The sequence below is a fragment of the Emys orbicularis genome, chromosome 8 (assembly GCF_028017835.1).
Source record: "Emys orbicularis isolate rEmyOrb1 chromosome 8, rEmyOrb1.hap1, whole genome shotgun sequence".
In the NCBI taxonomy this organism is placed as follows: Eukaryota; Metazoa; Chordata; order Testudines; family Emydidae; genus Emys; species Emys orbicularis.
Window position 1 is genome coordinate 62,226,597 of NC_088690.1, and position 16,485 is coordinate 62,243,081.

Sequence of the window (16,485 nt, forward strand, 5' to 3'; positions counted from 1 at the left end):
TATAACTGCACTCAAAAACAAAACAACGTAAAACTTCAGAGCCTACAAGTCCACTGACTCCTACTTCTTGTTCAGCCAATCGCTAAGACAAACAAGTTTGTTTACATTTATGGGAGATAATGCTGCCCTCTTCTTATTTATAATGTCACCAGAAAGCGAGAACAGGCATTTGCATAGCACTTTGTAGCCAGCATTGCAAGATATTTACATGCCAGGTATGCTAAACATTCATATGCCCCTTCATGCTTCGGCCACCATTCCAGGGGACATGCTTCCATGCTGATGACGCTCGTTAAAAAAATAATGCGTTAATTAAATTAGTGACTGAACTCCTTGGGGGAGAATTGTATGTCCCCTGCTGTGTTTTATGCACATTCTGCCATATATTTCATGTTATAGAAGTCTCAGATGATGACCCAGCACATGTTGTTCATTGTAAGAAACACTTTCACTGCAGATTTCACAAAACGCAAAGAAGGTACCAATGTGAGATTTCTAAAGATAGCTACAGCACTCGACCCAAGGTTTAAGAATCTGAAGTGCCAAAATCTGAGAGGGACGAGATGTGGAGCATGCTTTCAGAAGTCTTAAAAAAGCAACACTCTGATGCGGAAACTACAGAACCCAAACCACCAAAAAAGAAAATCAACCTTCTGTTGGTGGCATCTGACTCAGATAATGAAAATGAACATGCGTCGGTCTGCAATGCTTTGGATTGTATCGAGCAGAACCCGTCATCAGCATGGACGCATGTGCCCTGGAATGGTGGTTGAAGCATGGAGAGACATAGGAATCTTTAGCGCATCTGGCATGTAAATATCTTGCGACCCGGCTACAACAGTGCCATGAGAACGCTTGTTCTCATTGTAAACAAGAAGTGGGCAGGATTATCTCCTGAAAATGTAAACAAACTTGTTTGTCTGAGCGATTGTCTGAACAAGTAGTAGGACTGTGTGGACTTGCAGGCTCTAAAATTTTCCATTGTTTAATTTTTTAATGCTTTTTTTTTTTTTTTTTTTTACATAATTCTACATTTGTAAGTTTAACTTTCATGATAAAAGAGATTGGACTACAGTGCTTATATTAGATGAATTGAAAAATACTATTTCTTTTGGTTTTTTTTACAGTGCAAATACTTGTATTCAAAAATAAATATAACGTGAGCACTGTACACTTTGTATTCTGTGTTGTAATTGAAATAAATATATTTGAAAATATAGAAAACATCCAAAACTATTTAAATAAATGGTATTCTATTATTGTTAAACAATGTGATTAATCGCGATTACTTTTTTTAATCGCCTGACAGCCCTAATAAAAACATTAAATAGCATTGGGCCAAGCATAGGTGCCGACTCCGTGGGTGCTCTGGGGCTGGAGCACCCCTGGGGAAAAATTAGTGGGTGCTCCGCACCCACCGGCAGCCATGCTCCCCCCTCCTCGCCTTCTTCTCCCCGCCCTCCCCCTGCCCCAGCATGCCGCGTCCCCACTCCTCACCTTCCCTCCCAGCGCTTCCCACCACCTAACAGCTGTTTGGCGGCGCTTAGGACTTTCCAGGAGGGACAGGGAGGAGCGGGGATGCGGCACGCTCAGGGGAGGAGGCAGAGAAGAGGCAGGGCAGGGGTGGGGACGGGAAAGCAGCGGGGACTTTGGGGAAGGGGTTGAATGGGGGCGGTGCAGAGGTGGGGCCAGGGGCGGGTTGAGCACCCACCGGGAAGAGGGGAAGTCGGCGCCTATGAGGCCAAGAACTGATCACTGCAGGACCCCACTAGAAACACTGATGATGATTCCCCATTTACAATCACATGTTGAGACCTATCACTTAGCCATATTTAATCCATTTGAGATATGCTGGAGTTTTTTGTGCATTGTTCTAGTTTCTTCATTATAATGTTGTGTGGTACCAAGTCAAATACCTTACTGAAGTCTAATACTATTCCCTTTTTATCAACCAAATTTATAATCTCATCCAAAAAAAGTTATACAAGATCTATTTTCCACAAAACCGTGTTGATTGGCATTAATATGTTACTCTTCTTTAATTATTTATTGAGTCCTGTATCAGTAGTTTCATCATTTTCCCCAAGATTAATTTCAGGCTGACAGACATGTAATAACCCAGGTCATCCTGTTTATCCTTTTTAAATAGTGGCATATTAGCTTTCTTCTAGTTCTTTGGAACTGTCCCAAGACTCATTGAAAAACAATATTAACATTTCAGTGAGCTCCTTGGCCAACACTTTTTAAACTCTTGAATGCAAATTATCTGGACTTGCTGATTTTAAAATGTCTAAATTTAGTAGCTGATGTTTAACATCTTACTGGATTACTGTTGGAATAGAAAGAATTTCGCCATCATCATATAATTTGCATATATCATCCAGCTATTTCCCAAATATAGAACAGAAATATTAATTGAACACTTCTGCCTTCCTGCATTATAATAGACAATTCTACCATTGGAGTGGAGGACGAGACAAGTAACAGGGAGAGGGAAGGGGAGTGGCAGAGGCAGTGCCTAGGCAGTTATTCATTCTGCACACCAAAAAAAATTAAAGGGAATACTGGATGCAACCCCCACTCCCTTGCAAAAGGGGTCCCTAGGAAAAGGTGCAAGTCCCATCTTTAGGAGCATGGATCACTATGTCAGAGGTCCCCCAGTGATGCCACCCCAGCAAAAGTCTTTTTGGGGGCACAGGTTGTCACTACTTCCCCCCACCCCATCCTTATAAAAGGAGAGAGACACAATTAACACACTTCTGGCTGCCTGCCGGAATAGGTATATATTGTTTAAAGCAGAAATTTAAGATCTCTTGGGGTGTAAAAATATGAAGTGTGTGTGAAATTTGTCACCTGCTCAAACTGGCTTTAGACAAGTGACTTACATAAATATTTGGGGGATGGAATCCTCCTCTCCAACCCACAGAACACCTGCACAGCCACTACATTTCTCATAAACAGTGAAGTTTTAGCAAGTGGATCCATAAAGTTTGTAAATCTACTGGTTATCCAGCCACTCCATCTAGGCCCACATACAACTCCACTCTGACCTGTCCTGGAGAGAACTGCCAAAGAATGCAGCACTCCCTGCATGACCTCTCTTCGGCCTGTTCCCCATGCATCAGAATCATAGCTCTCTTGCTCTCTTTGCAAACCTGTGAAAGGGGCAGATACGAGCCCCCTGTTTTTGATAACTGGATAAAATCAAAGATTGTAAAGGGTAAAGGGAAAGACCTTTGTACTGGTTACACTCGGTTACATTAAATCAGATCTCTGACGTTTTTTTTACTGTGTATCACGGGGTGGGCAAACTACGGCCCGCGGGCTAAAACCAGCCCACCAGCCGTTTTAATCCGGCCCTCGAGCTCCTGCTGGGGAGCGGGGTCTGGGGCTTGCCCCACGCCAGCTGGAGAGCAGGGTCGGGGGCCCCACCACGCAGCTCCCGGAAGCAGCGGCATGGCCCCCCCTCCAGCTCCTACGCTTAGGGGCAGCCAGGGGCCTCCACTCTGCATGCTACCCCCACTCCAAGCACCGCCCCCGCAGCTCCCATTGGCCAAGAACCGCAGCCAATGGAGCCAGAGAAGGGACATGTCGCTGCTTCCGGGAGCCGCTTGAGGTAAGCGCCGCCCACAGCCTGCACCCCTGGGCCTCTCCCTGTGCCCCAACCCCCTTCCCCCTCCCACCCTCCAAACCCCTTGGTCCCAGACCGGAGCACCCTCCTACACCCCAAACTCCTCATCCCCAGTCCCACTGCAGAGCCTGCACCCCTGCCAGAGCCCTCACCCCCTCGAACCCCACTCTCCTGCCCCAGCCTCCACCCCCCCATACCCTGAACTCCTCATTTCTGGCCCCACCCTGAAGCCTGCACCCCCAACCAGAGCCCTCACCCCCTCCTGCACCTCAATCCCAATTTTGTGAGCATTCATGGCCTGCCATACAATTTCTATTCCCAGATGTAGCCCTAGGGTGACCAGATGTCCCGATTTTATAGGGACAGTCCCGATTTTGGGGTCTTTTTCTTATATAGGCTCCAATTTTTCACATTTGCTGTCTGGTCATCCTATGCGGCCCTCAGGCCAAAAAGTTTGCACACCCCTGGTGTATCAGCTCAAATTGCATGTTGAAAGTCATAGGATAGCCAGTAACTGACTATTTTAGGGCAGACATGTCAGTTTGCAATAGGATACATAAACTTGCAAGAAGCAATTTGATGAGATATAACTCAGCATAACTAATAATCCCACAGCTTCACCAAAATAATTCCTGATGACAAAAAGAAAAGAAAATCTAATCTTATTTCCCACCCCTGGCTGAAAATTACAATGGTGGAAGAACATAACTGATCTAGCTGTGATGCCCCACTTTGGATCTCTCCACTGTGGCAGATCCGTGTTTTGTGCCCGAGAACAAGTTACTTCACTTAGTGCTTCAGCTTCTTCATCTATAAATTGGGGCTGATGATACCCTTCTCCATCAAGTGCTTTGAGATCTATGAGTGAAAGTGCTACATAAGAGTTAAGTGTTATTTGTGGGAGTCAGAGGCCCTACTCTCTGAGTAGCTGCTGCAGGGAGGCTCTTTGCTACTGTCACTGCAGAACTGGCTCTGGAGGCTCACACTGCCCTGGCAGCTCTCTTCTGCAGACCAAGTGACAAAGCTCAATTGCCCTGTGCCTCTACTACAAGAGACCTGTGAGATTGTACTGCCCATCAGCAAAGCTGACTTGAGATCGTAATATTCCCACAGTCTCACTTGAGGCGATACAGAATATGAAGTTACAAGATGTACTTTAGTAGGTCTAATCCTGAGGAACACTGAAATTACATCTCTAATTCAAAATAAGTTTTAAGATCTTACTGACCACTGATTTGAACCAGACCAAAGTTACAAGGGAGTAAAATCACAGCAAAAAATCTCAAACAACTTTTTTTTTTTTTAAACAGAAAAAACTGACCATACCTTACATATCTTGTATAGCGATTCCTGCCCGTCTCCTCCTGTGTCTTTGAAATAGTCATGTGCTGGAAATGTTCGATGAATGTCTCGTGTAATGACACTCTCCTGGGCAGAGTCCTAGCGAGAGAAAAAAAATACTATTAGCACAGTTACAGTATAATTAAATATGCAGAATGTAAAATTATATCTGCAGTCAACATGGTTACATCACATAACTGCCTTACTGACTTGTCCCCCAAAAATGCACTTAAAAAAAATTCCACTCCTATAACCAGTTGGCAGCTGCTTTAGTAAGAGCAACGTGGCAAGTTTTTCTTCCTCCAGGCTTAGGGTCCAAAAAGCTTAAACTCTAGTAGCACTTTAAGGAAATGGTTAGTCATTTAATTGTAGTTGCTTTTTCCCTGGAAATGTTGAGTACTATATCCCTCTGAATATCAAGAAAACAGAATCAGACTGCCTTGAGCAACCTTACAGATGCATTTCTTCAAAACATATCAAGCCAACAGCAAAACAGTGCTAATTACAAATTAAAACTAGTAGTTTGAACCTGGCTGTTTGAAAATACTTAAAATTGACCATTCAATGCTCTCAAGAAAAAAAAAAAGCAGAAAATGTTGTTATACTAGAATCCATAATGACCACACGCGACTATTCATCCTGCCTCTCTCAAAACAGAAATAAGAAAGGATTACGTGAATGTCAGACAAGTCCATACTTTCCCTTGCTACCCGTACCTCTTTAATTTAGCTGAATTTTCATGCTGGCTAGTAATTAGATCTGTCTGTTTGTGTGCAAAAGGAAGGAGACTGCTTGGAAAGCTATGTGTCTGTCAAAAAACATCCAAATTATTGCAAATCAATCCTGAGAAAATTCTACTAGCATACACCAAGCAGAGATGCCAACCTGGTTCTGAAACTTTTAGGGATGTTCGTGAAAATAATTAGGAAGGAATTGGGGAGTTCGCTTGGACCTCTCTCTCCCCTCTTCCTGCAGAAACTGGGAACTCTCCCTCTCCCCATAGGCGCCGACTTCCCCTTGACATCCCCCCGGCCACGCCCCTTCCCTGCCTCTTCCCGCCCCTGCACCGCCATCGCCCCACCTCCATTCCACTCCTTCCCCCAAGTCCCCACCCTGCTCCGCTTCTTCTCCACCTCCTCCCCTAAGAATGCCGCATCCCGCTCCTCCCCCTCCCTCCCGGAAAGTCCAAAGTGCCGCCAAACAGCTGTTAGGCAGCGGGAAGCGCTGGGAGGGAGGGGGAGGAGTGGGGACGCAGCACGTTCGGGGGAGAAGGAGGCGAGGAGGGGGTGGAAGGAGCTTGGCTGCCGGTGTGTGCTAAGCACCTTCTAATTTTTCCCTGTGGGTGCACCAACCCCGGAGCACCCACGGAGTCGGCGCCTCTTCTTCCTGTCTATGCCCATGGGCTGTGAGATACCTGGGCGGAGCAAAAAAAAAAAAAAAAGCCGAGTGCTGCCAGCGGAGTGAAATATCAGGACAAATTGCGTCTCGACCATAGATCGGTCGGGACACGGGACAAACACCTAAAAATCAGGACGGTCCCAATTTTATCGGGATGTCTGGTCACCCTATATCAGAGCCACACTACGCAGTGTGCGTATTGCCAGAGGGGTGGTGGAGAAGAATGCCCTCCCTGGTGCCACAGCACTATTTGCTGTGTTTGTCAGATCCCGGTGGTGGTGAGTGAGACAGACAGACAGACACACACTCACACAAAATTAGTAGATTTGCACCTGAATTAATAATTTCATAATTACATGTAAAAATCAGGAGGATTGTGGAAAATTAGGGAGGGTTGGCATCTCTCTACCAAGGAGCTCTAACCAAGCATTGGTGTTATAGCTACAATAACAGGAGAACCTAAACCTCCTTCTATCATAATAACAGCATACTGGGTCACACCAAAGGTCCATCTAGCCCAGTATCTTGTCTTTCGACAGTGGCCAATGACAGGTGCCCAGGAGGAATGAACAGAACAGTTAATCATCAAGTGAACCATCCCCTGTCGCCCATTCCCAGATTCTGGCAAACAGAATCTAGGGCCACCATCCATGCCCATCCTGGCTAATAGCCATTGATGGACCGATCCTCCATAAATTTATCTAGTTCTTTTTTGAACCCTCTTATAGTCTTGGCCTTCACAACATCCTCTGGCAAAGAGTTCCACAGGTTGACTGTGCGTTGTGTGAAGAAATACGTCCTTTTGTTTGTTTTAAACGTACTGCCTATTAATTTCATTTGGTGACCCCTAGTTCTTATGTTATGACAAGGAGTAAATAACACTTCCTTATTTACTTTCTCCAAACCCATCATTATTTTATAGACCTCTATTATATCCCCCCTTAGTTGTCTCTTTTCCAAGCTGAAAAGTCCCAATCTTATTAATCTCTCCTCATATGGAAGCTGTTCCATACCACTAATCATTTTTGTTGCCCTTTTCCAAACCTTTTCCAATTACAATATATATTTTTTGAGATGGGGCGACCACATCTCCATGCAGTATTCAAGAAGTGGGATTACCATGGATTTATACAGAGGGAATATGATATTTTCTGTCTTATGATCTATCCCCTTCCTAATGATTCCCAACATTCTGTTATCTTTTTTGACTGCTGCTGCACATTGAGTGGATGTTTTCAGAGAAGTATCCACAATGACTCCAAGATCTCTTTCTTGAGTGGTAACAGCTAATTTAGACCCCATCATTTTATATGTATACTTGGGATTATGTTTTCCAATGTGCATTACCTTGCATTCATCAACATTGACTTTCATGTGCCATTTCGTTGCCCAGTCACCCAGTTTTGTGAGATCCCTCTGGAACTCTCCACAGTCTGCTTTGGACTTAACTATCTTGAGTAGTTTTGTATCATCTGCAAATTTTGCCATCTCACTGTTTACCCCCTTTTCCGGATCATTTATGAATATGTTGAATAGTACTGGTCCCAGTATAGACCTCTGGGGGGGGACACCACTATTTACCTATCACCATTCTGAAAACTGACCATTTATTCCTACCATTTGTTTCTCATCTTTTAACCAGTTACCAATCCATGAGAGGACCTTCCCTCTTATCCCAGGACAGCTTACTTTTCTTAAGAGCCTTTGGTGAGGGACCTTGTCAAAGGCTTTCTGAAAATATAAGTATACTATATCTACTGGATCACCCTAGTCCACATGCTTATTGACACACTCAAAGAATTCTAGTAGATTGGTGAGGCATGATTTCCCTTTACAAAAACCATGTTGACTCTTCCCCAACAAATTATGTTCATCTATGTGTCTGACAATTCTGTTCTTTACTATAGTTTCAACCAGTTTGCCCGGTACTGAAGTCAGGGTTACTGGCCTGTAATTGCCGGGATCATCTCTGGAGCCCTTTTTAAAAACTGGCATCACATTAGCTATCCTCCAGTTATCTGGTATAGAAGCCGATTTAAATGATAGGTTATAAATCACAGTCAGTAGTTCTGCAATTTCTCATTTGAGTTCCTTCAGAACTCTTAGGTGAATGCCATCTGATCCTAGTGACTTATTACTGTTTAATTTATCAATTTGTTCCAAAACCTCCTCTAATGACACCTCAATCTGGGACAGTTCCTCAGATTTGACATATAAAAAGAATGGCTCAGGTTTGGGAATCTCCATCACATCCTCAGCCGTGAAGACTGATGCAAAGAATTCATTTAGTTTCTCTACAATGGCCTTATCGTCCTTGAGTGCTCCTTCAGCATCTCGATCATCCAGTGGCCCCACTCGTTGTTTAGCAGGCTTCCTGCTTTCTGATGTACTTACATTTTTTATGCTATTACTTTTTGAGTCTTTGGCTAGCTGTTCTTCAAATTCTTTTTTGGCCTTTCTAATTATATTTTTGCACTTCACTTGCCAGAGTTTATACTCCTTATTTTCCTCACTAGGATTTAACTTCCACTTTTTAAAGGATATGTTTTTGCCTCTCACTGCTTCTTTTACTTTGTTGTTTAGCCACTGTGGTACTTTTTGCTTTTCTTACTAAGTTTTTTAATTTGGGGTATACATTTAAGTTGAGCCTCTATTATGGTGTCTTTAAAAAGTTTCCATGCAGCTTGCAGGAATTTCATTTTTGGCACTGTACCTTTTAATTTCTGTTTAACTAACTTCCTCATTTTTGCCAAGTATCAGAGGAGTAGCCCTGTTAGTCTGTATCCACAAAAACAACGAGGAGTTCGGTGGCACCTTAAAGACTAACAGATTTATTTGGACATAAACTTTCGTGGGTAAAAAACCCCACGTCTGCATCTGAAAAAGTGGGATTTTTTTACCCAAGAAAGCTTATGCCCAAATAAATCTGTTAGTCTTTAAGGTGCCATCGGACTCCTTGTTGTTCCTCATTTTTGTGTAGTTCCCTTTTCTGAAATTAAATGCTACCATGGTAGGCTGCTGTAGTGTTTTCCCCACCACTGGGATGTTAAATTTAATTAGATTATGGTCACTATTACCAAGCAGTCCAGCTACATTCATTTCTTGGACCTGATCCTGTGCTCCACTTAGGACTAAATCAAGAATTGCCTCTCCTCTTGAGGACTAGTTGCTCCAAGAAGCAGTCATTTACGGTATCAAAAAAACTTTATCTTTGCATTCAGTCCTGAGGTAACATGTACCCAGTCAATATGGGGATAGTTGAAATCCCCCATTATTATTGAGTTTTTTATTTTTATAGCCTCTCTAACCTCCCTGAGCATTTTGCAGTCACTATCACCATCCTAGTCAAGTGGTCAGTAGTATATCCCTACTGCTATATTCTTATTATCCAAGCATGGATAATCTATCCATAGAGATTCTATGGTACAGTTTGGTTCATTTAAGATTTTTATTTGATTTGATTCTACGCTTTCTTTCACATATAGTGCCACTCCTCTCCCCCCCGCACAACCAGTTCTTCCTTCCAATATATTTTGTACCCTGGTATTATTGTGTCCCATTGATTATTCTCATTCCACCAAGTTTCTGTGATGCCTCAATATCCTCATTTAATACGAGGCACTCTAGTTCACCCATCTTATTATTTAGACTTCTAGCATTTGTATATAAGCACTTAAAACTTGTCACTTTTTAGCTGCCTGCCATTACATGATGTAATTGAATGGGACTCTTTTTCATTTGACTGCTTCTCATCAGATCCTACCCGTATTTTATCATCTTCCCTCCTCTCTCCTTACTAGGATATAGAGAATCTCTATTAATAGATTCTCCCCTATGGGATGTGTCTGTCCGAACCACATGCTCCTCCACACCTGTTGGCTTTCCCCCAGCCCTGAGTTTAAAAGCTGCTCTATGACTTTTTTAATTTTAAGTGCCAGCAATCTGGTTCCATTTTGGTTTAGGTGGAGCCCATCCTTCCTCTATAGGTTCCCACTTTCCCTAAAGTTTCCCCAGTTTCTAATAAACCTAAATCTCTCCTCCCTACACCATCGTCTCATCCACGCATTGAGACCCTGCAGTTCTGCCTGTCTAATTGGCCCTGCACATGGAACTGGGAGCATTTCAGAGGATGCTACCAGGGAGGTCCTGGACTTCAATCTCTTACTGAGCAGCCTAAATTTGGCCTCCAGGGCCTCTCTCCTATCCTTCCCTATGTCATTGATACCTACATGTACCACGACTACTGGCTCCTCTACAGCACTACACATAAGTCTATTGAGATGTCTCGAGAGGCACACAGCAGGCAAGTCACCATGCGGTTCTCCCAGTCATCGCAAACCCAGCGGTCTATGTTTCTAATGATCGAATCCCCCATAACTATTACTTATCTCTTCCTAATAACTAAAATTCCCTCCCCCAAAAAGGTATGCTCAGTGTGAGAGGATACCACATCATCATCTGGAAGGAGGGTCCCAACTATGGGATCGTTTCCCTCTGCTCCCATTGGATGGTCTCCTTCCCTGAGACTTTCATCCTCCTCAACAGCACAGAGGCTGCCAGACCAGGGGTGGGACCGTTCTACTGTGTCCCAGAAAGTCTCATCTGTGTCCCGGAAAGTCTTATCTATGTACCTCTCTGTCTCCCTTAGTTCATCCAGTTCAGCCACTCTGGCCTGCAAAGCCCATACACGGTCTCTGAGAGCCAGGAGCTCCTTGTACCGAATGCACACATATGCCACCTGCCCATAGGGCAGGTAATCATACATGCTGCATTGAGTGTAATAAACAGGATAGTCCCCACTCTGTTGCTGGACTTCTGCCTGCATTCTCTTTTTACTCCTGCAGCTCATTCCTTTGTTGATGTTTTGTTTTTATCAGGGGGTATTTTTGGCCTTAAGTTTAAAGAAGTTTAAAGAATGTTAAGTGTATCTAGCTCCCCCTCACACTTTCCTCTGAACTCCCTCGCAAAACTCCCCTGGTCGCTTAGGAGCAGGCTTTTTAAAGCCCTGGTCATCCTGAGTAGCCCCGCCCCCTGGTTAAGGATTGACGGGTGCTAAAGAGTTTAGGTATCAAAGCCTCATTAAGAAGCTCTCAGCCTTGCCTAGCAGGCCGCTAGGCTCAGCACACGGTCCTCCCAAAAAACAGACCATACGGTTTATTTCAGTCAGGCAGCAAGCGCACCACAAATGCATACACTACAGACAACAATTTTACCCCAAGGATCACGTAATCGCTCCTCCTTCACCTGGAGAACTCCCTTGCAAAACTCCCGTTAGCTGCTCATGGTTGCTCAGAGCAGGCTTTTTAAAGCTCTGGTCTTCCTGAGTAGCCCCACCCCCTGGTTAAGGGTTGATGGGTGCTAAAGGGCTTAGGTATCAAAGCCTCATTAAGAAGCTCTCAGCCTTGCCTACCAGGCCACTAGACTCAGCACACAGTCCCCCAAACAAACAGACCACACGGTATATTTCAGTCAAGCAGCAAGTATACCACAAATACAAACACACACACTACAGACAACAAATCACTACACTATACAACACTATCAGTCACCTTAGCTTTAAACTTGTTCCTTGGAGATTGGAGGTGCGGGGGGGAGGTGGAGTGGGATGTGCTGCTCTAGGATAGAAATTGCTCTTCTCCATTTTTTTTGTGACCTTGCAGGTAAAACATGGAACCCTGGCATGTTACACAGAATGAAATGGAAGAGCGTTCCTTCAAAGTACATTTACTATAAAAAATAAAACACCTGTGTTCACTTTACAGAGGCTTCTAAACTCCTGTTCCTAGCCCAGTTTAGGACAGAGTTCATGATCCTCGGCCATCAACACAAAGCATCCCTAAATTCAGTACATCCAGCTGCCAGAAAATCTTCTCTGTTTAGGGCAGGGGTCTCAAACACGCGGCCACGGAGTTATTTCCTGTGGCCCGCCATAGGCGCCGACTCCACCGGCAGCCAAGCTCCCCTCCTGCCATGCTCCCCCTCCCCCCCGAGCGCGCCGCGTCCCCACTCCTCCACCTACCTCCCAGCGCGTAGGACTTTCTGGGGGGGGGAGGAGCGGGGACGCGGTGCACTCAGGGGAGGAGGTGGAGAAGAGGTGGGGCCAGGGCAGGGATTTGGGGAAGGGGCTGGAATAGGGGCAGGGAGGGGGCGGAGTTGGGGTGGGGACTTTGGGGAAGGGGTTGGAATGGGGGCGGGGAAGCGGTGGGAAAAGGCGGGGTAGGGGTGGGGCCTCATGAACTAGACGAGCAGTCTGAGGTATGAAGTTCAGCATGTATGATTCTTTGCTGTGAGTAATTGGGAAGAATGTTTGTTAAAAAGTGGCAACGTATTTTGTATGAATAGGTACTTTAAGAAGTTCCTGCCATTACGGCTATGTTGATAGACTGTTAGTGTAGATCATCATCAGTGTTACTGACCACATAAGGAATAGTTACAGGTGTTTATATTTTATTAAAAACCCTCTTCGCATTACAGTTTTTAAAAAGTTAATACATTCTTCTAATAGCATACTATATTACTCTTCATTTTATCCATTTTTGACTATACTTTTGTAGCGTTGTATGAAAAGGTTTCAGTGATGCGGCCCTCAGGCCAATGTACTAGTCCTCATGTGGCCCTCGTGGTGATTTGAGTTTGAGATCCCTGGTTTAGGAGGATCCTTGAGTCTCAGAGCCTTGTAAGAGAACTGTGCCACTCCACCATACAGCTGCCAGTGTAGGGGTACGGCCAGATTTCTACAGCGATCCCTTGAAACAGTAATAGCCTGTTGGGGCCATTACCAGTTGGTGCATGTTAGAACATACTTCAGACTGCTATAATCTGCACCCAGGGATTGGAAAAGTGCCCAACCCATTGCAGGATTAGGAGAACACAAAAGGAACCTCTCTACCCAGCTGTGCTGAACACTCTTCAGCTGCAGCTGAAAAGACAAACGCAGGTGTAACTTTGTATAAATGAAATCTAAGCTTAAACTGGCTTCTAACACTATTGCACCGAGCAGCGCAAACATGGCCAAAATTTCTTTAAAACCATGTTCTAGTTCAGTTCCCTACTCACCTCTGCTCTCATTTCCTTTTTATGACCCTCCTAATCCTCACTCCCAACTGCTTCTTCACCTCCTCTTCTTACTCTGAGATTCACTCCTTCCTCCAAGCTCCACCTTCCCTATGGAACACTCTTCCCTCTCTTACACAACCAGCTCTCCCTCTCTTCTCTTTGAAATCCCTCCTTAAAACCCACTTCTTCCATGATTCCTTCCCATACTAGACTCCTCACCAATGATTCCTAACCCTCAGTTGTCTGAACAGCTGTTTTGCCTTTGTTTAACTCAGTGGTTCCCAAACTGGGGTTCACGAAATGTTACAGGGGGTTCTCGGGAAAAAATTCCCTAATGGCGGACAGAGCTGTCCTTAGGGACCCCGGGCAGCACGGGACCAGCAGCCCGGAGCCCCTGGACTTCCAAGAGCTAAGCAGATCAAAGCAAGCATATTTATCACACTGAGGAGATTTAAACTTCAAGACTCCTTATAAGAAATGGAAAGGGAGGTGGATATTTTTTGCTGTTTTTAAAATTAAATAGGCAGCTAATCTTGTTTTTAAAATTATTATGAAGAACAAGTTTAAGCTTTGTTGTAACGTGCGTTGTTTGCCTGGACTGCTCAAGACCTGAATGCTTGTGTAGGAAGAACTCTTTGGGTACGTCTATACTTACTTCCTGGTCCGGATGTAAGCGATCGATCTTCTGGGATCGATTTATCGCGTCTTGTCTAGACGCGATAAATCGATCCCGGATCGATCCCGGAAGTGCTCGCCGTCAACGCCGGTACTCCAGCTCAGCGAGAGGAGTACGCGGCATTGACGGGGGAGCCTGCCTGCAGCGTCTGGACCCGCGGTAAGTTTGGACTAAGGTACTTCGAATTCAGCTACGTTATTAACGTAGCTGAATTTGCGTACCTTAGTCCGAAGTGGGGGGGTAGTGTGGACCAGGCCTTTGAGTTGGCTTCTTAAATCCCTTCATGCTGTTTCACGTCTGATACTCCTTGATGAAACATAGGAGCCTTGTCTTATAACAGGCTTATTCAAAGTGATACAAGCTATGAAAGTGAGATCTTGGAAGAGAGTTGCCCTTTTCATAAATGTAATAAAAATACTGTAATGATAAATAGTAATTAATAATAAATAGTGTGTAATAAGCATGTCATAAAAACAAATTTTATATTTCCAAGATTACTGCTTTTATAATTTATACTCAGGTAAAGGAGAAAATCCCCGGAAATATTCATTTTTAGGAGGGGGTTCGCGAGACTTGACATTTTAGTGAAAGGGGTTCACAGGTGGTTAAAGTTTGGGAACCACTGGTTTAACTGTAACTCTTCAGTGCAGGGACTTTGATCTATTCCCTATTTTATAAAAAGCATCGTTTGCTAATCTATGCTAAGTATTCCTAAGGTACCTATCACTGTGTTAACTGACCATGCTACAGAAATACATAACAAAACAGCAACAAAACCATAGTTAATAAACACAGTTTCTTAACAAGGTTCTCATCCCGGTGTGAATGTCTAGCCCCCTTTTTCAACTGAGTATTTTCCTAGTTATAGCTCTCAAACCATACAAGGGAATAAATTCTTAAACACGACTGAGTTAGAGTGACCAGATAGCAAGTGTGAAAAATCAGAACACTTTTTTTCAGGGGTAGGTGGGGGTGTAAAAGGGATATATGAGACAACGCCCCTAATATTGGGATGTTTGGTCACCCTACACTAGGGTGACCAGATGTCCCGATTTTATTGGGACAGTCCCGATATTTGGGGCTTTTTGCTTATATAGACGCCTATTACCTGCCTATTACCTCCCACCCCCATCCCAATTTTTCACACTTGCTATCAGACATCCTGATTTTATAGGGACAGTCCCGATATTTCGGGCTTTTTCTTATATAGGTGCCTATTACGCCCCACCCCCTGTCCTGATTTTTCACACTTGTTATCTGGTCACCCTACCCTACCCTAGACTGAGTTAGGACAAACTCTCTAAATAAACTGCAGCCCTTCTCTTCTCCCGCACTCAGTTTTGTTACACATTTATGTAATCCCTTTAATGGAAGTTTAGGTCAAGAGGTAGAACATTTTCACTAAAATAGCTCATTGACAAGAGCTGCTTATACTTTTCTGGCTAGTGAATAAACAATAGGTCCAGTATGTAGTCCTAGGATAACAGGTCAAATAGTAATTCAGTTCAACAATTACTGTAGCAATCAAACCACACTATTGCTATACTGAGGAAGAAATTTAATGAATGCATTTCAGCATTTAAAAGCTCCCCCTGAAAACAGCTTTATTTTCTTCTACTCAAAAGAGAATGTCTCACATTATATGCTTACTTTAAATAACAGTGAATCCTTGGTCTATTTAAAAAAACATCACAGTACAAATGTTGAAGGAAAATTCCAGGATAGCACATAAGCTATTCTAATCACTACATCCAGTTAGAAAGAAGACAGTACCTCTGTATTTAAAACCCCCCAAATCTTTAAAAGCATGTCAAATATTGGGCCAAAGTGTGGCTTTGCTAGCACACAGTGCCCCCTTGCACCCAGGTGCTAGCTACTTATATCATAGGTAGCAGCGCAGGAAGGGAAGCAGGCTCTACAAAGTTGCTATGTCCCCTCCCCACGCTGGCGGGAGGGCAGGGCAGAGTCGAGGCCCCACTTAGGGTGACCAGATGTCCCGATTTTATAGGGACAGTCCTGATTTTGGGGTCTTTTTCTTATATAGGCTTCTATTACGCCCCACCCCCTGTCCCGATTTTTCACATTTGCTGTCTGGTCACCCTAGCCCCACTTCCCCCAACACACCCAGAGGCACAGCTAAACCAGCACATCAGGGAGTATATGCTGTACTAGGTATAGAACTGATGAATTTATTCCCTCCTCAGAGCAGCAGGGAGGCCAGGAGGAAGATTGTGACACACGGAGTCATAATCTCCATCTCAGGGCTACCCTGTATTCAGGGCAGATTGTAAACTCAAGATTTATCCCAGAATAAAGAGAAATTGTTCAAAATAAATTGGAAATCACCTTCTTGACTATGTGCTGATGTAGGTCAACTGGGAGC

General features: G+C 44.1%; 1 protein-coding gene across 1 annotated transcript in view; it reads right to left on the reverse strand.

Annotated features, from left to right (window-relative positions):
* Window positions 1-16,485, reverse strand: part of RABGAP1L (RAB GTPase activating protein 1 like) — a 525,385-nt gene that overhangs the window by 186,173 nt on the left and 322,727 nt on the right. Inside the window, exon 14 of the mRNA XM_065408876.1 lies at window positions 4,958-5,071. Coding sequence (XP_065264948.1) covers window positions 4,958-5,071 — 114 coding nt within the window. The remainder of the gene's footprint in view (window positions 1-4,957; window positions 5,072-16,485) is intronic.